Below are 23,305 nucleotides of genomic sequence, written 5' to 3'. Positions count from 1 at the left end.
TTCCTTAAGCAGTTCTTCCTCAGCGCCGTGCAGCATCAAACCATAAAGCATCTCTTTCTCTGGGAACAGATAATCTAAATACTCAATCTATTTTTTAAAACAACAACTACTATTACTGCTACTACTTACATCCAGATGCCAGGCTGCAGAAAGCTCCTGCCAGGAGAAGACATGCCCAGGTTTTCATGGTCCCAGTGGCACAGGTGGTGATGAGGGTGAAGTTTCAAAGAGGCACGGGGAAGAGAATCAACCAACTGAAGCTGTCTTTCATCACAGCCTGAATAGATATATATATATATAGCTATGGATGGTTCGTGCAAAGCAAATGAGGAGGAGCTTTGAGGGTTGGGGAGAGCATGGCATCACACAGGGTGGGAAGAGGTGCATGTGAGTGTCAGCCGACAATGCTCCTGCCATAGGTATGAGTCTGTGCATCACCTTGTGCGATATCAATCAAATTAACACAGCCATCAGGCAGGAAATTCCTGTTTGTAGCTTCTGTGGCAATATGTATCCAGCTCTACAACAGAGGTGTTTCAAGATATTGTTACTAGCAGTGGGTTTAGTTTGGGGAAATTTATAAGCCTAGAGCCCCAACTGTTGCTTTAGCACAGTAATTCTGAAACTGTAGCAGTTATGAAGTGGAGTCCTGGTCCAGAAATCCCTTGGTTAAAATCTGATTGTTCAGCCTCAAATTCTGTAAGTGGCCTTCGTCAAGTTATCTTCAGCATCACCCACAATCTGCAATATGGGAAAGAGAATGGTAGTGACCTACCTTACAGGATTGTTGTAAGGACACAAATGTCAAATAAAACAGTTCTACATCCTTCCGATGCAGATACTGTATATACTTCAAGTAGGGATGGGGTGAAATTAGAAGTAACTCGCATTTAAAGGCAAACTTACTTAATTTGCAATTTTTGAACTTTTTCTGAACTTTGCAACTGCACGAGCAAACATTAAAAATTTCTATGCTAGATATTGCAGAGGAATGTTAATCTGAAAAGTGTGTGTTGAGAATTTACAGATGCTTTCATTTCTTTTTGGGGGAAATTTTATTTATTATTATATTACTCCATATACAATCTTTTATACATGTTTAACCACAATAACAGGCATTATTAAACTTCAAGTTACATCTTGAAAATACATGCTTATTGTTTCTTTTTCTTTATATTATTTACATCCGTCTGTTATATATTCAAGTGCTACATTCCCTTCACCAAATCATTTCTTTTCCAGCTCTAACTGGAGGAGCATAGATAGATAGATAGATAAATGTTGTTGTTGTTGGCGTCTATCTGCCTTTAGAAACAATGGAGTGCACCTTCAAGGGTGAAGTCAAAGTGTTGTGTTAGAAACCACCTTCTTGGCCATTGGACCCAATATTCATCTTGTCAGCTCAATCTGCCAGAGCTTGTCTTCACATATAGGGGAAGTCCCTAACACACTGAGGAGTTTGAAACCCATCAGCTCAGCTCACTTGGTTTAGCTGACCAGTCAACTCAAAACCATTCCTTGGGTAAGCCCACTGTCACATGCTGACAGTTTCTAGGAGCCGCAAGTGAATGCTGTGAGTACAGAGTGGGGACCAAAGGTGGACAAACTACCCCAGAAGAAGCTTGACTTTGTGCTGATCTCTCAGATTTGAATCAAACCAAAAAACTGCACCAGCTAGCCAAGTTAAAGAGCACACACACACACACACACACACACACACACACACACACACACACACACACAGGATGTGTGCTGAGAATTTACAATTGCCTGACTGTGTGCTTCTGCACATTTTCTAAAAGCAACTCTCTGCATTTATGTCTAGTCTGTACTTAATTGTCATAATATAATCAACAAATTAGAAGCCAGGAACAAACACAAAAGAGAATGCCTGTTCCTATGACTGGGCAGAAAAAAAAAGTTGCTCCATAGATTAAGTGATTATGATAAAGTATAAGTGTCAAAGTGATTATGACGGGCAAACAGAGAACAATATGTACAAATATTGAAGGGTAAACCCCTGTGTATAGTGTGGTGGAAGTGATAGAGGAGGTAATGAAGTTTGATAAGAGATGACTGTTGAGTCAGTCAACAAAACCTTGTCTTCTTTTTTCTTCCTTGTCTTCCTTTTCTTTTTTTCTTTTCTTTTTCTTTTCTTTTTCTTTTTCTGCTTTTTTAATCTTTCCTATAATCTATTTTCTTTCTTTATTCTTTCCTCTCAAAACTTTTCTTTTCCCATCTCGAAGATTAGATATGTTTCTTTGGATTTTGAACTAAGAAGGAAAAAATTGAATACATTATAAAATATAAGCTTTTTAGAGACGTGGGATGTGGGTAAGGTATGTATGTGTATGTATAAATTTTTGTCCATTCTATGTGTGGTGTATGGTTTAATAGGTTTGTATGTAAATGTATCATTTTTGTATTTTCTTTTTGTACAATAAAGATTTATTAATTTTTTTTAAAAAAAGTTGCTCCTCAAATACAAATTCACATAAATGCGGGTGTGGACTGCTCCGGTCCAATTCAAATGGATTAACAGCTAAATAATGCTCAAATGAGGAGGGGCGTGGGTGGTGCTGTGGTAATCATTAGCAATCATTTGTTATTTGGTGCATACATCCACGGGACGCGGGTGACGCTGTGGGTTAAACCACAGAGCCTAGGGCTTCCCGATCAGAAGGTCGGCGGTTCGAATCCCTGCGACGGGGTGAGCTCCCGTTGCTCGGTCCCTGCTCCTGCCAACCTAGCAGTTCGAAAGCACATCAAAGTGCAAGTAGATAAATAGGTACCGCTCCAAGTGGGAAGGTAAACAGCATTTCCGTGTGCTGCTCTGGTTCACCAGAAGCGGCTTAGTCATGCTGGCCACATGACCTAGAAGCTGTACGCCGGCTCCCTCGGCCAGTAAAGCGAGATGAGCGCTGCAACCCCAGAGTCATCTGCGACTGGACCTAATGGTCAGGGTTCCCTTTACCGTTTACCTTTTAATGCTCAAATGTAGACAAGCCTGTTTCCAGCAAAAAAAAAAAATATTGACAGGCATGCTGGAGAGACAGCTGTGGAGTCCCCTGGTTATTCTAGTTTGCAACTAATGGTCTGGACTGTGCCATTCAAGAAGCTATGAGGACAGTCCTCATCTTTGCACAGGATAGTCAGAAAATCCAAATGTAAGCATAAAAGGTGATATGTGTATATGTTCCGCACATATCTGTGAAGAAGATCCATTAAATATGCCACACTCTTCACAATCCAACATGAAGAGAGTCACAATGGCAAATTGTCTGCCACTGGAAAAAGCACATGGTATCTCCCTTTGTCTAGATTAAAATTGCAAGCTTCTCAAAGACAGGAAATGTCTTTCGTTTGTGCACTGATGGCACTATTTAATTAAAAGCCGTCATCACTGATGAAATGGCAGGGAAAAGGTCATAGAATGAAGACATAGCATAACAAGGGAAGACACAATAAAACCATCTGCTGCAGGAGATCCTGGCTTTTCCCCTGCTTCACAACTGGAATTGTGTATGTAAAAGTAAAGGTAAAGGGACCCCTGACCATTAGGTCCAGTCGTGACCGACTCTGGGGTTGTGGCGCTCATTTCGCATTATTGGCCGAGGGAGCCGGCGTACAGCTTCTGGGTCATGTGGCCAACATGACAAAGCCACTTCTGGTGAATCAGAGCAGCACATGGAAACACCGTTTACCTTCCCGCTGTAGAAGGTAACCTATTTATCTACTTGCAGTTTGAGATCCTTTCGAACTGCTGGGTTGGCAGGAGCTGGGACCGAGCAACGGGAGCTCACCCTGTCGCGGGTATTTGAACCACCAACCTTCTGATCGGGAAGTCCTAGGCTCTGTGGTTTGACCCACAGTGCCACCCCCGTCCCGTGGATGTATGTACAGTACCAAATAACAAATGATTGCTAATGCAGCTTTCAGTGTACCCCTTTGCCAATGCTTCAGGTTGGTGCTAATCTTTTATGCTATTTCTTAAAGTACAGATTTATCCATTTCTCCTCTAACTGGTCATTAGCTTTGTTTGCCTTTCCCCCCTTAATTGACACTTTTCCTAAAAGTGCAAACTGCTCTGGGAATTTGGGGGAGAGTGTTCTTTGGTGACAAGTCCCATACAGCACAGCATCCTCCAAATTTGGCAAATATCAGAAACAGAGTGAATTATGATACCTGTTGAGCCCATGACTGCAGTTCCCTGGACCAAAGTTTCATCATATTCACTTTCTAATAAATGTTATCAAACCCGCACCATCTATTGGGATAATAATGCATTACTCTAGGCTACGAGTATCATTTACATCACTGGTTGATTGTGCTGTACAACTGTACAACTCTTCGCCAAAACTATGCTCCTTACAAATGTTTAAATAGATTCGATTCAATATGCCTCCTCATATAAACCTTAGGCAGCTTACAAGCTCGTTTCTTTTTGCTGTTAAGGCAAAAACTCCTACAGTGAGAATCCTCATTGATACAGATGGTTTGAACCCACTGTGTCTTAGGGACTTATGATGCCAACATCACATTATGACATCAACAGTGAGGTCACCAGCAGTTTCCTAGCAACAGGTAAAAGCTAACAATCAGTTGGGAGGGACAGGCTGCCACTGGTGAGGCAGAAAATAAAACGCAGCCCCAGAAGACGTGAGATGCGAAGCGACTGCAAGGGAACAAAAGTACTGTCCGAAGTTTTCAGAGGTGCAGATGTTCTAGAAGTGAAGGGGCACACAGGAGGGAGGTCCTGAAGTCACTGTTTGTGTCCCAGAGCGAGACACTGCCACTTGCGCCATGCCGAGAAAGCATGGGTCCGAGCGCTTTCCCCCTTGCCCTTGCCCTTCCAAGGGAACCCCCCCCCCCGTTCTTTTGTAATCAATCAGAACAAATAGTCTTTTGATAAGATAAGATAAGATATCTTTATTGTCATTGTCCCCTTGCGGGAACAACGAAATTACTCGGTTGCTACATCCACTCAGATAAAGCATTCCGCATAATCCAAAATTACAAAACCTAATTAAAAACAGTAAATATAATACAAATAACAAATAAAATAAGATGACTTCAAAGTCCAGGCTTTCCATTTAAGGCCAAAATTGCTCTAGAGAAGAAACTGTTCCTGAGACGGCTCGTTCTTGCCTGCATAGTTCTATATCTCCGTCCCGATGGCAGGAGCTGAAAGAAAGGGTGACCAGGGTGCGTTGGATCTCTTGATATGTCTAGTGCTTTTCTATGGCACCTGGTGGTATAGATTTGTTCTAAGGTGAAGAGTGAGCAGCCAATAATGCTCTCTGCTGTTTTAATAATTCTACACAGCCCTGCTCTATCCTGAGAAGTCCAGCTTCCGTACCACACACATAAACCGTACGTGAGCATGCTCTGTATGGCGCAGTGATAGAAGGCAAGCAGCAGGTTTTGTGGAATATGGTTTTTCCTTAAAATTCTCAAAAAATACAGTCTCTGCTGCGCCTTCTTCACAAGCCCCCTTGTATTAACACTCCAGGACAGATCCTCCTGTAACTCAATGCCTATAAATCTAAACGTTGTTACCCTCTCCACACAAATTCCGTCAATCAAAAGTGGCTGGACCTCGTTCTTCTGTCTCCTAAAGTCCACCACAAGCTCCTTTGTTTTCTTTGTATTTATGATCAAGTTATTAACTCTGCACCACTCTGTCAGCCACTCCACCTCATCTCTATAGTCCGTTTCACCCTCCTTATCAGAGATGAGCCCGATCACGGTTGTGTCATCTGCAAATTTGACAACCCTATTTCTAGGGTGGACAGCGACACAATCATACGTATAAAGAGTATAAAGGAGCAGACTAAGCACACATCCCTGTGGTGTTCCTGTGTTGGTCCTAAGCATGTTAGACATATAAGCGCTAAAGAGTGGTTTTCCAGCAGAGGCGTGTGAGCAGCTTAACAAGAAGTGTGGGAAATGTTTCCTCTTTTCTGCGCAGGATTGGGCGTTTTGTCAGGAAGTAGCTGCGAAGAATGATAAGAAATGCTTGGCAGCGACTCTCCTCTCTTTAAAGGAGGGTTGGCTATACTTTTGAGAGCTGAAAGTAATGGCAAAAATGGCAAAAAGACAACCACGGAAACGTATAATCAGCGCAAAAACAAAACTATGCCGTGATAAATCCCTGAAACGAGATATTGATAAGGTGAATAATACTAAAACTCAACTAATGATTACTCAAAGAAACATAATAGGTTTAAATTTCCCAAAAAGAAACTACGATATAGAAAAGACATATCTCAAAATAACCTCCAAATAAAGTAAACCTTGACGAGGTGCTGGCTATGTGACTCGTTTCACTGGAAAATATCTGTTACCTCAGAAGGAAAATGTTAAGGGGCTGAGGTTTCCTTATAATCAAAACTAAACAGGAGCTGTAAGCTCTGAAAAGAATTGAAAATTACATAGCAGTCAGGGATAAACTTCCCCAAGATAAGACTATAGTTGTTTAAACTAAAGGTTAGCTAACCTATGGGACAATTCAACTAATGAATATCATTGCTCTTGGAAAAGATTAAGGAAAGGGCTGTAAAAGCTCTCCTAGTTGTGATGGTGTGACTCCACTGTTCAGACTGCTAGAGGGTGTTTCTGATTCTTGGCTTATATACCGAGTGGAGCTCCATTTCTTAAAGGGCTAGGAACAATTAATTGTCTTAGGGCGTGTCAAAGGACACTTTCAATAGTTGTTGTTGTTGTTGTTGTTTAGTCGTTTAGTCGTGTCCGACTCTTCGTGACCCCATGGACCATAGCACGCCAGGCACTCCTGTCTTGCACTGCCTCCCGTAGTTTGGTCAAACTCATGTTCGTAGCTTCGAGAACACTGTCCAACCATCTTGTCCTCTGTCGTCCCCTTCTCCTAGTGCCCTCAATCTTTCCCAACATCAGGGTCTTTTCCAAGGATTCTTCTCTTCTCATGAGGTGGCCAAAGTATTGGAGCCTCAGCTTCACGATCTGTCCTTCCAGGGAGCACTCAGGGCTGATTTCCTTAAGAATGGATAGGTTTGATCTTCTAGCAGTCCATGGGACTCTCAAGAGTCTCCTCCAGCACCATAATTCAAAAGCATCAATTCTTCGGCGATCAGCCTTCTTTATGGTCCAGCTCTCACTTCCATACATCACTACTGGGAAAACCATAGCTTTAACTACCGGTATACGGACCTTTGTCGGCAAGGTGATGTCTCTGCTTTTTAAGATGCTGTCTAGGTTTGTCATTGCTTTTCTCCCAAGAAGCAGGCGTCTTTTAATTTCGTGACTGCTGTCACCATCTGCAGTGATCAAGGAGCCCAAGAAAGTAAAATCTCTCACTGCCTCCATTTCTTCCCCTTCTATTTGCCAGGAGGTGATGGGACCAGTGGCCATGATCTTGGTTTTTTTTGATGTTGAGCTTCAGACCATAGTAAAATGCAAAATAGTAAAATTTAGTAAAATAGTAAAAAACCATAGTAAAATTTCAATAGTAAAATGCAACAAACTTACATAATGCTGGTTCTAAAATGCTCTTAACATAGAGAGACTTATAGAGGAATAATAGTAATGAGTATGATTGTAAAATGAAAAGGAGCTATCCTTGTTTATAATTACAGAACAACACTGTGAGCCAGGGGTCCCCAAACTTACCCGGCTTTGGGCCAGATGCCCGCTGCGCCAATTGCGTGGGGGGCGGGAGCGGGGGCGGGAGAGCACAGCTGTGCACGCCCATGCGCATGCGCAAACACTATTTCTGGCACACTCCCAACCTGGAAAGCGCCGGAAATAGCTTGTGCACATGTGCAGAAGCCTCCTCCGACCCGGAAGTACACTGGAAATGTCGCTTGCGCATGTGTTTGCACTTTTCCGGGTCAGAAGTCGGCAGCTGCACCGCACCGCACCAGTAAGAGCAGGCGGCGGCAGCGGGTGTCCCCAGGGGCCACATAAAAGAGCCTCGGGGGCCGTATGTGGCCCCCGGGCTATAGTCTGGGGATCCCTGCTGTAAGCACTCTTAATCTGAAAAATAAATCCAAGCTAACTTCTTAAACTGATTTTTGTGGCCTTATTTAATGTTCTTGGAATTGATGAAAATGGGTACAGTATTTACAAGAAAGGACTAAAATCCATATTCGTAATGAGGCCTGTATGTGTCAGGGATGCAAACCTGTGTATCCAATATGTTTCTTTTTGTAATAATTTCTTTTGCAAAATATCCAAATTTGGTTCCTTGCTAGTATGTTTGTAGATAACAAACCACCTGAGGTCTGTGGATCTATGGTCCCCCCCACGCCCCGTTCTTTAGTAATCGATCAGAACAAATAGCAATCTTTTGGAGCGCTAAAGAGCGGTTTTCCAGCAGAGGCATGTGAGCAGCTTGACAATGTTTCCTCTATTTTGGGAAGGATTGGGTGTTTTGTCAGGAAGTAGCTGCAAAGAATGATAAGAAATGCTTGGCAGCGACTCTCTCCTCTCTTTAAAGGAGGGTTGGCTATACTTTTGAGAGCTGAAACTAATGGCTAGGCTGAATTTAGCAGTCTGAATTTGTGGGCTGGGGGGAGAGATTAGACAAAGTCAAAAGCATAGATAGCCTCTTGTTTTCAGGACTTGGGTTAGTGGTTGTCCTCTTCCTCACCTCTTTTGGGATTTCCCAGAAGTTCCTGCTCTGAGGGTCATGTTGGTGAGAAGTGACCATGAGAAAAATGATATTTGCCCACCTGATGGCATTTTTAATAATTCCATTAAGCTCTGTCAACCTTCCCCCCAGACCCAAGAAATGAATAACTGAGCTGCCTTCCTCATTTTGCGGCAAGTGGGGCTATAAAACTGAGGTTTGCAGCAGATTTTTGCCTAGACAGCCTTAGCTGAAAAAGAGAGCGTTCTGAATTGTAAACCGTTCCATTCTTACAACCAATATTCCTTTTTAGGGTATGTAACATGGTTTTAATGTATGGCTGGTGTAATGTGATCTGACTGCATTTTAATATTTTTGTGAAACACCCAGAGGACTTTGCTATTGAAACAGCTAAAGGAAAGAAATGAATGGCTCACTCTCTGAGGAGTATTTAATTACTGAATTTATATCCTACCTTTTCTCCAAGGAGCTCAAGGTGGTGTCCATTGTCCTCCTCCCTAATTTAATCCCACCCACCCCCCAACCCTGCAAAGTAGGTTAGGCTGTGAGGCAGCAAACTGGCCAAAGAGCACCCAGGGAGTTTCATGGCTGTGTGAGGATCAGGCCCTCTTAAAGTATTAGTTCAAAGTCCATTGTAATGAGATGGCTCACAGATTTATTTATCTGTATGACACAAGTCTTTCCTTGGGTTAGATTTAGTTTGAGAAGCTCCCCACAGTTTCCCTTTCAGCTCCTCCATACCCTGCATACAGCTGCCAACCTCTAGTGATGTCACCACTGGGATTCATAATTTGCCTCACCATGCTCAAATGTATTCAAATTAGAGTCATGCTCCTTTGGCATTAAATTCTTACTCCTTTTTTGGGGGGGGGAGCCTGCAGAAGTTGTGTTTGCACTTTCCTGAAATTCAGTATCATATACTTTATTTTTATTTATTTAAAACATCTGTATACCACTTAATTATTAACATTGCTAAACAGTGTACAGAGAAGCAATCCACAGAAAATGGGGCAATATAAACAATAAATTTTAGCACCAGGTGAGCCGTAAAATGCTTGCTGGAATAAAAGTCTTAGTTGTGCATTTGAAGTTCAGCAAGGAACCCTGTTTAATCTCAGGTCTGGGGCTTTTTTTCTTGAGCAATGAATCTGACTGTGGGGAATGTGAGCAAACTCTGCTGGATCGGACCAGAGAACTGTCTACCCAACTGCTTCCCATGAAGCTCAACCCTTTATCCACCAGACCTACACATAGCAGATCACATTGTGCTACATCTGCAGGATTAGGAAAGCATTTTTATTCCACATGTGAAGAGATGTGGAGCAGAAAGGGCACTTAATACAGCAAACAACATCAAAGGACTCAAGAAAGTGAGCCAAGCCACCTGCTTCAGGAAAGGCAACATCTAATTCTAGAAGAAAATTATTTCTGGGCCTCGTGTCTTGAAAATTAGGTGGATCTTTCCCAGACAAAAACTGCAGCTTCCGAATCTTCCTTGCTGGGCTGTATAATCTAATCCTTTGGCACATATAGCTTTGTCTCTATCTCCTGGCAGTGAGTTCCACAGTTAGCACTCATTGGAGGGAAGCACAAGATTTCCCTGGTGTCTTGCTGGTTGGATGATGAGGGGAGCATCGTTGAGCCCCCCTGCCCGGACCCCAGGGTAGAAGTATGGCCGGAGGGGTCCAGAGAAGGAGTCTGCAAAGGTAAAGATGTGCGACCCATTATCAGCATTATAGAAGGAAACCTCCCCTGCGTCATAGTCCAGGAAGATGCCTATTGCCCCAGGCCTCGCTCTCAGAGCTAGTTCCGTGAGAGGTGAGGTGAGGGCTGCGTACTCATTGCCATTTCTCAGCCACACGGTCCAGAAGCCAGTTGCCGGGGAGGGAGTGAAGATTCCTTGGCGGCTCACAGATTCTCTGCACACCCCCAGGGTCCAGCTGGTCTTGCTCTCCACGCACACTTCCCAGTAGTGTCTCCCAGTTGTGAACTGCTGACAACCCAGCAAGCAAGTGCACGTCTCAAAGCGGGACAAGCTCTTGGGCAGGTCTTGCTTTTGATCCCCTACTTGCACACAGAGCTGGTTGTCAGAGAGGAGCAGGTAGGGATTTGCTGTGTCAGGGTCAAAGGTCACCGGTACTGCAGGCAGAAACAGACATGTTCAGTCCTGATGTGATGTTACTGCACCAATACAGAACATGTGACGTTATAATAGGATGCTGAATTATAACTACCCTGCCAGGGATTCCCTGCTTGTTGTTATGTCTGGGCTGACAGCAAAGTATAAGTTATTTTTTTCAAAAAAAAAAGCAAATTGGAACAAATGATTAAAGCTGGGTATAGGCTGACCACTTGGCATGTTTTGTGCAAGCCAATCAGGGTGAATGCTCAGTAAACAGGTTACCTGGAGAAGCCCAAATAAAATCAGCATCTGTGTCTGCTTAAGAACGCTACTTGCCATATCTGTCTATACATAACTCAAATCTGGAAGTAGCTTTTGGCCGCAAAGTGCCCTACCTAGAAGTAACCTAGGTCACTTTAACCATGATGGTAACAAGTCTTAGCCTGCCAAGTGTGTTCAGGAAATTTATTCACCTCTACCCAAGACGATTGTGACAAGGGGCTTATGAATGGTAGATGGCAGAAGCACTGCTCATGGAACCACACCTTTACCCTGATACCAGTTTTGGTGTGACGCAGTTGGGTGAGCAGCCAAGTGACTCCTGTTATTCCGGCAAGTGCTGAGCTGATGCATAGGCGCATCAGGTTTAAAAGATGTGTTGCTGGCACTCAAAGTTGCAGTTGTTTGTGGTTCTTTGTAGTTAGAAAGATCAAAGCAACGGGTGAGTCATTCTGAAAGGGGAAATGAGCTTTGGCTGAAGGCTTGAATGAAAAGCACATTTTCTGGTTCTGTTTCAATAAACCCAGATGGAAGGAGGGAAGGGCCAGTACAGCTGAAGTAACAGTCATTCAAGAGTCCATAAGTCTCTAGCTGTCACCAGTCTCATCAGTTAATAGATTGGAGAAGCTCATTTTAATTTGTGATTAAAGCTTTAGTCTTAGCTTGTATGACAACCACATGCTGAGAAGAAACCTTTCTCTTTGCTGCCAAGCTCACATTGCTAATGCAGCTCTGCGCCATTGCTCGCTTACCTGAGTATCTCTGGAGTGACTCCTTCAGCCCAGGAACATCATATAAGTCCTGTAGATCCATTGAGATGGGCTGGGGTCTCTGCAGTGATACATCCTCACTCCTAAGGAGAACATGTCAGTTATTATCCCCCAAAGCCAAAGGCACCATTTTATGATCCCCACAGTGTCATGAACAAGACCAAGTCACAATCCAATGCTCATATTCTTGGGAGTAAGCCCCAATTAACACAAGAAGACTTATTTCTAAGTGAGTGACTGTAGGATTGGGCTGCAATATAAGTTATAGTTATAATGAGAAGAGAAGACACCCTGGAAAAGACCCTGATATTGGGAAAGATGGAGGGCACAAGGAGAAGGGGATGACAGGGGATGAGATGGTTGGACAATGTTCTCGAAGCCACCAACATGAGTCTGACCAAACTGCGGGAGGCAGTGGAAGACAGGAGTGCCTGGCGTGCTCTGGTTCATGGGGTCACAAAGAGTTGGACACGACTAAATGACTAAACAACAACAACAACAAGTTATAGGGTACTGACCTGGTCAAGGCTACCTTTATATCCTAGAGGAGAGAAAAGAGAAGCCTGTAAATGTCAAGGGACTAAAACTGACTCATGAGTATTGCTTAAGGAATCCATAAGTACCAGAACTGTGTCTGCTTTATCAATGTCATGTTAGGAGATGCCATTCTGGAGAGTCTCACCTTGAGCAGGGAGGCAGCTGGCTGCTGGCTTTTCTGCTCCATCTCAGAGATCAGATCCTGTAGTCTTGCGCACTGCCCAAGCAGGAAGGCCCAGTTCATCTGCAGCTTCTTCATCGTCTCCTGCGCCTCATCCTGAAGCTGCCTCAAAAGCAATTGCTCCTCTTCGGCCATTGCCTGGCGGCGTCTTTCGTACCCTGACACAATGAGAGCTCTGTGTTCCTCCACTTTCCCCTGCCAGGGACATACACAGAAAGCAGAACTGGCCATTGGATCAACCAGAGAGAGACCCATGCAGTTCTGCATTCTCTTCCCACATGGTCAACCAGATACCTGTGGGAAGCCCGTGTGAGAGCAATAGCATTCTCCCACTCCTGTTCCCCAGTGACTGCAGGCAGACAAATCTGACAATTTCAATTTCTGTCTCTTTCTCATTTTTCCAGTCCTAAACTCAGTTTATGCCTTAGCCTGTGATTATAAATGTTTTTAAAGGAGATTCATCACTATTTTAGTGTATATTTCTACAAATGCATTTTTATCTGTTAGTTCCATGAATACACACATTTTTAATGCACATTTCCCCCCTAACGTTTGTGCAGATTATTTAGTTGGAGAAGTGAGTCACAAAATTAGGAGAACTACGGTATGAATTTCAAAGGTTGGCTGCATTGCAGTTTCCATATACTTTCAGGAAGTGCACCAAACTGAGTTTCTTCCCCATTCGTAGCCAGAGACTGGGATGTTTCCTCTGATACTGGAGCAAATATGCAGCCTGTGCTGAATATTATTCTTTAGCTAACTGTTTAAAAATAAGTCACCTGTCCCACCTAAAAGGGAAACAATCCATTAAAGAACACATATAAAATCCCATCCAGATTCTTATTAAGGTCCACCAAGCACCTAATAAAACTCCCCTGTTATCTCTATGGCTTTGTTGCATGTTCTGGCTGGTATTTAGTCTGCTAATAGTATTTCATGTCTTTTGTCTGTGCTATTTACCTGGAAGATTATTGGTGTTTTGTAATTTTTGTGCAAATTTATAGCCGGAGGAGAGAAAGTCTGCCCACTTTTTAACGAGGTTTTCTTATTCAGAACATCCCTTAAAATGGTTCTGTATGAAGAAGCAATTCCCTATTTAGTTCCCATGGCAACATATCACCTGCATTTGCTTGTTCCAGGCCAGCTTTCTCCAGCCCCCTAACCTCATAAAAACAATCTTGTATCTTGTGGCACAAAGGGTCAGTACACCAGGCTGTTAACCAGAAGGTTGATGATCTGAGCCTACCAAGAGGTGACTGTGGACAGGATTCCTGCATTGCAGAGCATTCATTCAACTCGAGAAACCTTGGGGTCCCGTCCAACTCTACTACGATTCTATGTACGCTTACATTCCAAGGCCTGAATATCAAACTGTTGTTAACAAAAAAACTACAGAGGTCTATTCAAAAGCTAGAATTTCTAAGCTTGCCCATACAAGTCCCTTACACTTTTCCTGTCCTGCATGGCTAAGGCATTTCCTACCTCTAACAGGGGCGTAGCCAGGATGAAAATTAGGGGGCCAAGGGGCGGGGCCACAGTGGGGCAAGGAAAGCCATGGTTGTTCAGGGGCGAGGGGGCGCCAGGATCAGTCCGAAATTGGGCTGCTCCGACCCCCTCCTCCCCCTCCACAACCAGCAGGGGTGAGGGGGCACCAGGATCAGCCCGAAATCGGGCTGCCCCGACCCCCTCCTCCCCCTCCACGATCGCTGGGGCGGGTGGAGGGAAAGCTGGCTTTCCCTCCACCCGCCCCACAGCCAGCAAGGGAGAAGGGAGACGTCCCTTCTAGCCGGCTGGCTGTGGGGCGGGCGGAGGGAAAGCCAGCCAAATGCTTTGCGCAGCTCTGGGGCTTTCCCTCCACCCGCCCCACAGCCAGCCAGGGAGAAGGGAGATGGCACCGGGCGGCAGCGGGCAGCAGGGCAGGCTGGCCAGGCCCTGCTTCTGGGGGGGCAACTGCCCCCTCCTGCCCCCCCGCCTACGCCCATGACCTCTGATCCATTTGGTTATATCAATGGAGTTTGGGGTGGGTGGGTTGTGTTTTTGTTTTTCAACATAAACAGTATTTCTCAGAGCTGACTTCTCAAACACCTTCTTTTGCCATGCAGTTGCACAACCACATTCCACAGTGAATGAGAAAGCAAAGGGTGGATCTGAGCAGGGCCTTTGTAAAAGTTACCGGAGCTGCCTAGAAGCTGTGCTCACCTTACACCGTCACCACCACCACCCTGCCCTGGTCCCTTGTACAACTTGGGTTACATATACTTGATCCAATGACATGCATGAGGCTCAAGTGCCTCTGAGGAAGTGCAGAGTACCTTCTCATTTCCCCTGAAGTAACCACAACCAGCTCCTCACCATAGCTGCCAAGTTTTCCCTTTTCTCGCGAGGAAGCCTATTCAGCATAAGGGAAAATCCCTTAAAATAAGGGATAACTTGGCAGCTATGCTCCTCACACACGCAGGATCAAAGGTGAAGATTCTCAGGAAGACTTTCAGCTCATTGTATTCTATTTTAGAGAGAGAACTTAAGCAACAGATTGAGCAATTGTGGGTCTTTCCCAACCCCAAAAACTGAAGAGCTTCCTGCTGATTCACATTCCAGGTTGTGAAAGGCACTGGGGGGGCCAGGGAGAGAGAACGGGCAAACCCATGCACAGAAAATGATGCTTGTGCTCTTTACATCATTCAGAAGCAGGAAACAATCGTGGCACACACATCCATCACAACTTTGTCACCTATAGTTAAAGCAGCAGCAAAACTCAGAGCAAATTAAATAGTGGAGCTTTCCTTAGTACTTCTCTCCACATGCATGCCGGGGCCAGTAAAAGAAAAACCAGCCCACAGACCTATTTTAAAAAGTTGTCGAGCAGGCAGTGGTGTAACCTAGCCACAGGATGATAGTGGAAGCCAAGGAGCTGCCACAAAGTCCTTCACATCTGGTGCTTGAGGAATGCAGAATGTTTCCTTGGTCCAGCCTGCCTAGAACTGACTGGCAGTGTCTCCCTAGGGCGAGCCTGTCCTATGTGATGCTCTCCATCCATATGTTGTTGGACGACAACTCTATTATCACCCACCATTGGTTATGCTGCCTGGGGCTGATGGGATTTGTAGTCCAACAACATCGTATCACATTAGCCGTGTTGCTCCAGAAATAAGACACCGTCTTGTATTTATTTTTCCTAAAAAACAAAACCAAACCCACTATGGCTTATTTTCAGGGGATGTCTTTTTTCCCCCCTCCTTCTCATGCCATGGCTGGCATTACTATGTCTTATTTTTGGGGTGTGGCTTATATTCCTTGAATGCTTAAAAATCCTGCTACAGCTTATTTTATGGCTACGTCTTATTTTCGGAGAAACAGGGTACCACTCCTCTAGCGTTTCAGACGGGCGATTTTCCCAGCTGTGCTTTGAGATGCCAGGAGGCTTCTGTGTGTCAAATATTTGTTCTGCCACTGGGCTAAGTTTCCTTGAGAGAAAATCCCATGTTGTCCCTTATTTTCATGATACAGGTGTGTGTAGCAGCACCAGTCTACCCATTCTCCTGCATCCCACTTTGAGCCACAAAGCAAAACATCCCTGAAGAGCACTTCTAAGACCTCTGTAATTCCAGGCTACTGAAAAATGCACTATGGATGCCTGGTCCACGTTGTGTCCATCACGAGTAACTGGAATGCAGGTGGCACAAATGTATCAGCTGCTTTTTGAAGGTGCCACAAACACAACTTTCCTTTGCCATTCATGAATGTTGGGTCATGTGGCATATTGACCCCACCAGCCACCCACATCATTGCTCTGACCTGCCAAAATCTGGATCATGGGCGTAGGCAGGGGGGCAGGAGGGGGCAATTGCCCCCCCTAGAAGCAGGGCCGCTGGACAGCCTGCCCCGCCGCCCGCCCGGTGCCGTCTCCCTTCTCCCTTGCTGGCTGTGCACAAGCTATACCTTTTGCTGGCTTTCCCTCCGCCCGCCCCACAGCCAGCAAGGGAGAAGGAAGACGTCCCTTCTAACCGGCTGGCTGTGGGGGGGGGCGGAGGGAAAGCCAGGCAACCGCTTTGCGCGGCTCTGGGGCTTTCCCTCCACCTGCCCCAGCGATTGCAGAGGGGGAGGAGGGAGTCCGGAGCAGCCCGATTTCGGGCTGATCCTGGCTCCCCCTCGCCTCTGCCGATCGCGGAGGGGGAGAAGGGAGTCGGAGCAGCCCGAAATCGGGCTGCTCCGATCCCCTCCTCCCCCTCCGCGATCGCCGGGGCGGAAGGAGGGAAAGCTGGCAAGGGAGAAGGGAGCTTCCCTTGCCCCGCTGTGGCCCCTCCGCTGCCCCTTGGCCCCGCCCCTTGCCCCCCTGATTTTCATCCTGGGTACGCCCCTGATCTGGATGATTTGAGGGATTTGAACTCTGCAAATTTCTGCTTAACAACCAACCCCTTTATTATTTGGACATGATAAACTACATCCTCCCCCCAGGCTTGTGCACAGCTGCAAGGAAAAGATCAAAAGCCTGCACTTCTGATCCCTCAACCATGGCTAGTCTTAACTATGGTTTGTTGAATCAAGGCTGCTCTATAAGCCATAGTATGAAATTGGCTTGTTTCAAGCAAGGTAAAGGTAATGGGGCCCCTGACCATCAGGTCCAGTCGTGTCTGACTCTGGGGTTGCGGCGCTCATCTCACTCTATAGGCCGAGGGAGCCGGCGTTTGTCCGCAGACAGCTTCCGGATCATGTGGCCAGCATGACAAAGCCGCTTCTGGCGAACCAGAGCAGCACACGGAAACGCCGTTTACCTTCCCGCCAGAGCGGTCCCTATTTATCTACTTGCACTTTGATGTGCTTTCAAACTGCTAGGTGGGCAGGAGCTGGGACCGAGCAACGGGAGCTCACCCCGTCGCAGGGATTCGAACCGCCGACCTTCTGATCAGTAAGCCCTAGACTCTGTGGTTTAACCCACAGCGCCACCTGGGTTTCAAGCAAACCATACTTAAAGATCAGCTGCAGCTGGGCCATACAGGAAAGGGGAGTACATCAGCCTGAGACTCATTCACATTACAATAAGCAAGGCTGTATTGTGATGTGTGAACGCAACCATGGCACATGAAGCAGCACAGATGCTTCAGCTGGGCAGGGAAGGTTGTATTTTAAAATACCTTTTTGAGGAGAATTATGCTTTACTGTCCTGGATCGCCAGGTGCTCACTGTTTTAAATAGCCTTGCTATTTCAACACCCAACAGACCAGCTGCTATGACTCCATGGCATCCCTTCTTCTTCTTCTTGGCGATCACTTGTAGCCGAGTAAGATTGTCTTCCATAAACACGGTTTTAACAATGAGTCCGTAAGTGACTGTGCAGGCCCAATTCTGGATCCACATGACCTTCCACAGTGGGGACATTGGTTTCCAGGCGGGAGTTGATCACGGTGTGGATTTGCCAAGTGTGCCTTCCTCTTAGCATGTTTCTCCCTTGTGTCCTGAGATCGAGTTTCTTCAAAGCTTTGATTAGGTACTTACCTTCCACTGAGCTGTTTTCTCTGCCTCTTGGGCTTCCAGCTTTGATGCTTCCCCCAGAACCTTCCTGAGAACATCCACAGCTTCCCTGAGCTTAGTCTAGGGGAAGAAGCACAAACAACTATGGTGGCTCTCGGGAGTTTCCCTCCAGGACACTACACTTGGAAGGGAGCAATGTCTCTGAGATCTGGGGGACAACAAGTGTTCTGATAGAGCAGGAGCAGCCTATGGGCAGGATGGGGCCTCCCCACCTGGACTACAGTATCCCCTAGGCAGGGGAGTCTTCAACTGCTGCTGCAGATAAAGCAAGAAGAATATACAAGAGACAAAGAACTGAATGGGCGTGAAAGCCATTTTAATGAAGTGGGCTTAATAGAGTTGCCACCTTTCTTCTCCCCCCCCCCCCAGCCCTTCTCTGCTGAATTGAACAGCAACGGACAGAAATTAAATAAAAAAATTCATTCAGTAGCACCTTAAAGACCAACTAAGTTTTTATTTTGGTATGAGCTTTCGTGTGCATGCACACTTCATCAGATACTGAAGGAATTTTTTTTATTTTGTTTCGACTCAGACCAACACGGCTACCTACCTGTAACTAGGACAGAAATTAAGCAAGTGACTCTTTCCCTCTCTTGACTCTCCCTACCAGGAAAACCTCACTTGCTGAGTCTGGGCACATCAGATTGGAACAGACAGTGGAACAGACTCCCTCGATAGGTGGTGGACTCTCATCCCTTAGAGGTTTTTAACCAGGGCTTGGGCGGCCATCTCTCATGTATGACCTAGTTGAGATTCCTGCATTGCATTGGGTTGGACTAGATGAACTTTGGGGGTCCCTTCCAACTGTACAATTCTGTGATTCTATGAAAGGAAAAGGGAGCAGGGACAACTGGAAAAAGAGTGTGCTGGCAACTCTCATGCCCAAACTGACTCCCACCAGTCAAACTGAGTCAAACCACAAGGTTTGTGGGAAGTTGCTGAAGAACAGCACACCCCAAAATGCTGCAGTCAATTGGAGTATTCAATTCATAAAGGAACCCTTGTCTATGAGCTTGTGTAAAACAATGGTTTAAATTAAAACCACAGAAGCATTGGCTTGCTCATTCAGAGTATTATTTTAATGTCCTACAGAACTTGCCTTCAAGCTGGATGTTAAGCAAAAGAAGAAATTGGTTTGAGGTAGGAAGAAAAGATATCAGATCTCCCCGGCTCCTGTGCTTAAATACCAGGGGCTGGAGGAAGTCTTGTGTCTCAGTTGGTTTTAAAAGGGTATGGCATGGCGGGGACTTAGTCAAAATTGAAGAGAGTGGAGGTGGCTTTCCATAAGGGCCCCTGCTTTTAGACACCCCCATAAGTCAAGCACAGGCAACACAAGATTTAAGAAAAAAACCAGTCTATATTTTGTAATAGCCATAAAGTGGAGAGGAGGTGTTACACAGACTCAAATTAGGCAAGTCCTTGCCCATAACAAAAGAATCTCAGGTTGCAGCAAAGGCTATTAATTACTGTATTACCAATATTGATGGGAATCTTTGAGGCAGGGTCAAAAAACTGAGTTTAGAGGGACACACCAAGCCCCCAAGTCTCTGTGTGCGCATTTGTGTGTGTGTACACCTACATTACAGGTATGTTAGGTGCTGAAGTTATTGTTTTTATGCCAATTAAAGACATTCCCATTTTACTCAGGCTTTTAATGGTTTTGATGAACAACTGTTGTGGCCTCTCCCTTTGTACAGCTGTTTGTAGTTGTATTTCAAAAATACATTTTGGTTTTGGTGTTGTTTTTACTTATGCATTGTGGCTGTGCACAAGCTATACCTTTAAAGCACATTCGGAGCACATCTTTTCCCACAGTGAATTCTGGGCACTGTTGTTTCTAGCAACCCTTAACAAACTACAGTGGCCAGAACACCCCGACGGGGGAAATGTGCTCCAGATGTGCTTTAAAGGCATAGCATGTGCACAGCCCAGCAAAGCTCAGAATAGACCCCTAATGCTCCCCACTACATTCATGACTGGTGCAGCAGCAGACACATGGACAAACACAGAAGGTCTGCTTGCCCCAACTCATTTCTAGCTAAGCTCACGGTTCTAAATCGAGACACAGGCTCACCTTGTAGTCATGAGCAGCCTCCTCAATGGGCAGGACCGTGTGTGCCCGATGCTCTCGGGATTTGTCACACACCAGGCAGATGGGCTCACCGTCGTCTTGGCAGAAAAGCCGCAGCTTCTTGCCATGCTTCTCGCACAAGGCCTCGCCGGGGCCTCTGCTTGGCCGCAGAGCCAGCCGCTCGATGCCCTCCACGATGTTGGCCAGCTGCTTGTTGGGCCGCGAGCTGCTCAGCAAGAAACCAGCCCGGCACTGCGGGCAGAGGGCCACTTGGGTCACAGACCCAGCTCCCCGCTCACAGTAGTTGGAGATGCAAGCCTGGCAGAAGTTGTGGCCACACTCGATGGTCACTGGGTCCCTGAGGTACTCCAAGCAGATGGAGCACGACACCTCCTCCTGAAGCCTCTCCACGGGGTCTCCCACCGAGGAGGCCATGCCTGCCCAAGAAGGCTCACTCAGTTATTCCGACGCTCTCCTGAAGCAAGGTCCAGAACTTTTGGCCGTGGTGGGTGTGGCCACCATAGGGAGGGAGATCTGGCTGACAATTTCCTCCTTGGAACCCCTCCATGGTTTTTTGTGCGCCTGGCAGTTTTCATTCCAGAGCTGCTCAAAAAACAACAACAGCCTCCGAAGTGGAGAAAAAACTGGGAACCAAGCCAAGAGATGACGCCACCCGTGTGGAGGATCTCACAAACAAGGCCAAGGATCTCCTGTAATGCAAGGCAAGCGGCGCTTAGTTTCAGATGCTTCTCTAGAAGTTCATGTGACCTTTGTTTGTCCTGCACCGTTATGGGCTGCAGGCATCTTTGAAAGAGATCCCACACCACACAATATTTCCACTGGGATATCTCCCTCTGCCTCTGGATTATTTGGAAGCGGTGCCAGCCAGTCTCCTCTATTCAGGGAGGAGCCTTTTTTTGCTTCCCCACCACATCTTTGCAACAGCCCACACTGTAGACAGTTCTTGAGAAACACACCCACATTCTTCCTGCAGGTTTAGATTGCATTCAGCCCCCCCCCCCCAAATGCACAGAACTCCCTCCTAGCCCTCTGCCACTCTCAAGCAGGGATTAGTTGTAAGTGGTGCCTGTCTATCACTTATTCTGCTAGCAAACTCAGGTAAGGAGGGTTAACAAGAGGGAGCCAGTGAGAAATAAGAGGGGACTAAACAGCATGTCTTGGAGAGTGCCAATAGAAAATATTTTAAGACATCAACCTGAGGAAGACTGAGCATGCTCAGTGGCTGTGTAATGTACAGTGACTGCTGGAAAAAAAAACCACATGGAACATGACTTGGAAGGAATGGCACGCTGGAACCCTGAAGAGGAGCCCTCCTTTTAGAAGGAAGGAGTCATTGAAACATCAAGTTGCAGATGCCACATGTCTATCTGTGGCTGAGTACACAGCACATTCAAAGTACATTCCCCACCCCAAAGAATCCTGGAAATTGTAGTTTAACCTTCACAAAGCAACAGGTCCCAGCACCTTTAAAGAAACTACAGTTCCCAGGATGCTTTAGGGGGTACTTTGAGGGTATGGTGTGTATGCAGCCTCGGGGAATTAGGAAGCTGCAGACACAAAGAGGTAAAACAAAAGTAGCTCTGCAGCCTTGCGGAGAAGATTGAAGAGGGTTGGGAGAGAAGCTCTAGCCCAGGCATCCCCAAACTGCGGCCCTCCAGATGTTTTGGCCTACAACTCCCATGATCCCTAGCTAACAGGACCAGGGATTGGGGAAGATGAGAATTGTAGTCCAAAACATCTGGAGGGACGAAGTTTGGGGATGCCTGCTCTAGCCCTTCCTCAAACCATCCCTAATGAAGTTTGCATGCTTCCCTCTTGTCATAGGATAATAACAGGAGAGCAGGCCTTTTCTGCAGGGTCTTCCTGTCTATGGAATGCTTTCCAGAGGGAAGCGGCACCTGCATTACATACTGTCATAGCTGCCAAGTTATCCCTTTTTAAAGGGATTTTCCCTTATGCTGAATAGGCTTCCTCGCGAGAAAAGGGAAAACTTGGCAGCTATGCATACTGTATTGTTATGAGTCTGTGGGTGCCAGACCACTCTCATCCCTGGATCCAGCTAGTCTTAAAAGCTAATCAAGCTAGGCTAGCTCCTTGGGTGATGAGTCACTAAGGGGGAATAAGGGGCTCTATAGGAGACAGAAAGTGGGGGCAGCCCTCCCTCAACTCACAGGTAGTGAGAAGGACATAAGCCAGAATTGAGAGTTGATATTAGGGGGGCATGCAACAATATTTGCCAAGCAAAAATGTTTATTTTCACCCAGGCCTTTGGCTGATTAAACCATCTGTGTCAAATGGGAGGTTTGTTTTGTTTGTTGCTATTATGTTTGTTGCTTGAGAGCAGTACATGTGAAAAGGATCTAGGAATCTTGGTAGACCACAAACTTGACATGAGTCAACAGTGTGATGCAGCAGCTAAAAAAGCCAATGCAATTCTGGGCTGCATCAATAGGAGTATAGCATCTAGATCAAGGGAAGTAATAGTACCACTGTATTCCGCTCTGGTCAGACCTCACCTGGAATACTGTGTCCAGTTCTGGGCACCACAGTTCAAGGAGGATACTGACAAGCTGGAACGTGTCCAGAGGAGGGCAACCAAAATGGTCAAAGGCCTGGAAACAATGCCTTATGAGGAATGGCTTAGGGAGCTGGGTATGTTTAGCCTGGAAAAGAGAAGGATAGCCATGTTCAAATATATAAAAGGATGTCATATAGAGGAGGGAGAAAGGTTGTTTTCTGCTGCTCCAGAGAAGCGGACACGGAGCAATGGATTCAAACTACAAGAAAGAAGATTCCACCTAAACATTAGGAAGAACTTCCTGATAGCAAGAGCTGTTCGACAGTGGAATTTGCTGCCAAGGAGTGTGGTGGAGTCTCCTTCTTTGGAGGTCTTTAAGCGGAGGCTTGACAGCCATCTGTCAGGAATGCTTTGATGGTGTTTCCTGCTTGGCAGGGGGTTGGACTGGATGGCCCTTGTGGTCTCTTCCAACTCTATGATTCTATGTATTTTGCTGTCCACGCAAGTCCATCCCATCCCTCTGGCACAGGGACTGAACGTAGTCCTCAGGGCCCCTCGATGTGGCCCTCCAAATTCTCCGTAGGCCACACCCATCACAGGACCTGCTTCAAACCCTTTGAGCTCGAATCACTATACTTGCTTGCCTGG

The 23,305-nt window shown here is 46.0% G+C and overlaps 2 protein-coding genes across 3 annotated transcripts in view; both read right to left on the bottom strand.

The window, feature by feature from the left end:
• ENDOU (endonuclease, poly(U) specific) overlaps positions 1–299 on the bottom strand; it is a 35,127-nt gene extending 34,828 nt beyond the window's left edge. The window contains exon 1 of the mRNA XM_035101377.2: positions 130–299. Coding sequence (XP_034957268.2) covers positions 130–187 — 58 coding nt within the window. The 5' untranslated portion in view covers positions 188–299. The remainder of the gene's footprint in view (positions 1–129) is intronic.
• Positions 300–9,171: 8,872 nt separating this feature from the next.
• On the bottom strand, positions 9,172–22,929 carry LOC118077686 (E3 ubiquitin-protein ligase TRIM58). 2 transcript variants are annotated; one of them, XM_035101399.2, is made up of 6 exons: positions 20,122–21,142; positions 18,012–18,107; positions 12,483–12,713; positions 12,319–12,341; positions 11,783–11,883; positions 9,172–10,768 (listed from the first exon to the last, which is right to left on the bottom strand). In XM_035101399.2, exons 1-6 carry the CDS (start codon positions 20,551–20,553, stop codon positions 10,197–10,199), a joined length of 1,455 nt encoding a protein of 484 aa, XP_034957290.2. In that variant the 5' UTR covers positions 20,554–21,142; the 3' UTR covers positions 9,172–10,196. The 2 variants fall into 2 exon arrangements, with proteins under 2 accessions (XP_034957290.2, XP_060128119.1); XM_060272136.1 differs by lacking the exon at positions 12,483–12,713 and having other exon boundaries at positions 20,122–22,929.
• Positions 22,930–23,305: the final 376 nt, after the last annotated feature.

Source organism: Zootoca vivipara, chromosome 2 (assembly GCF_963506605.1).
Source record: "Zootoca vivipara chromosome 2, rZooViv1.1, whole genome shotgun sequence".
In the NCBI taxonomy this organism is placed as follows: Eukaryota; Metazoa; Chordata; class Lepidosauria; order Squamata; family Lacertidae; genus Zootoca; species Zootoca vivipara.
Note: the sequence above shows the minus strand (reverse complement) of the source record. Positions and strands in the feature narration are given on the sequence as shown.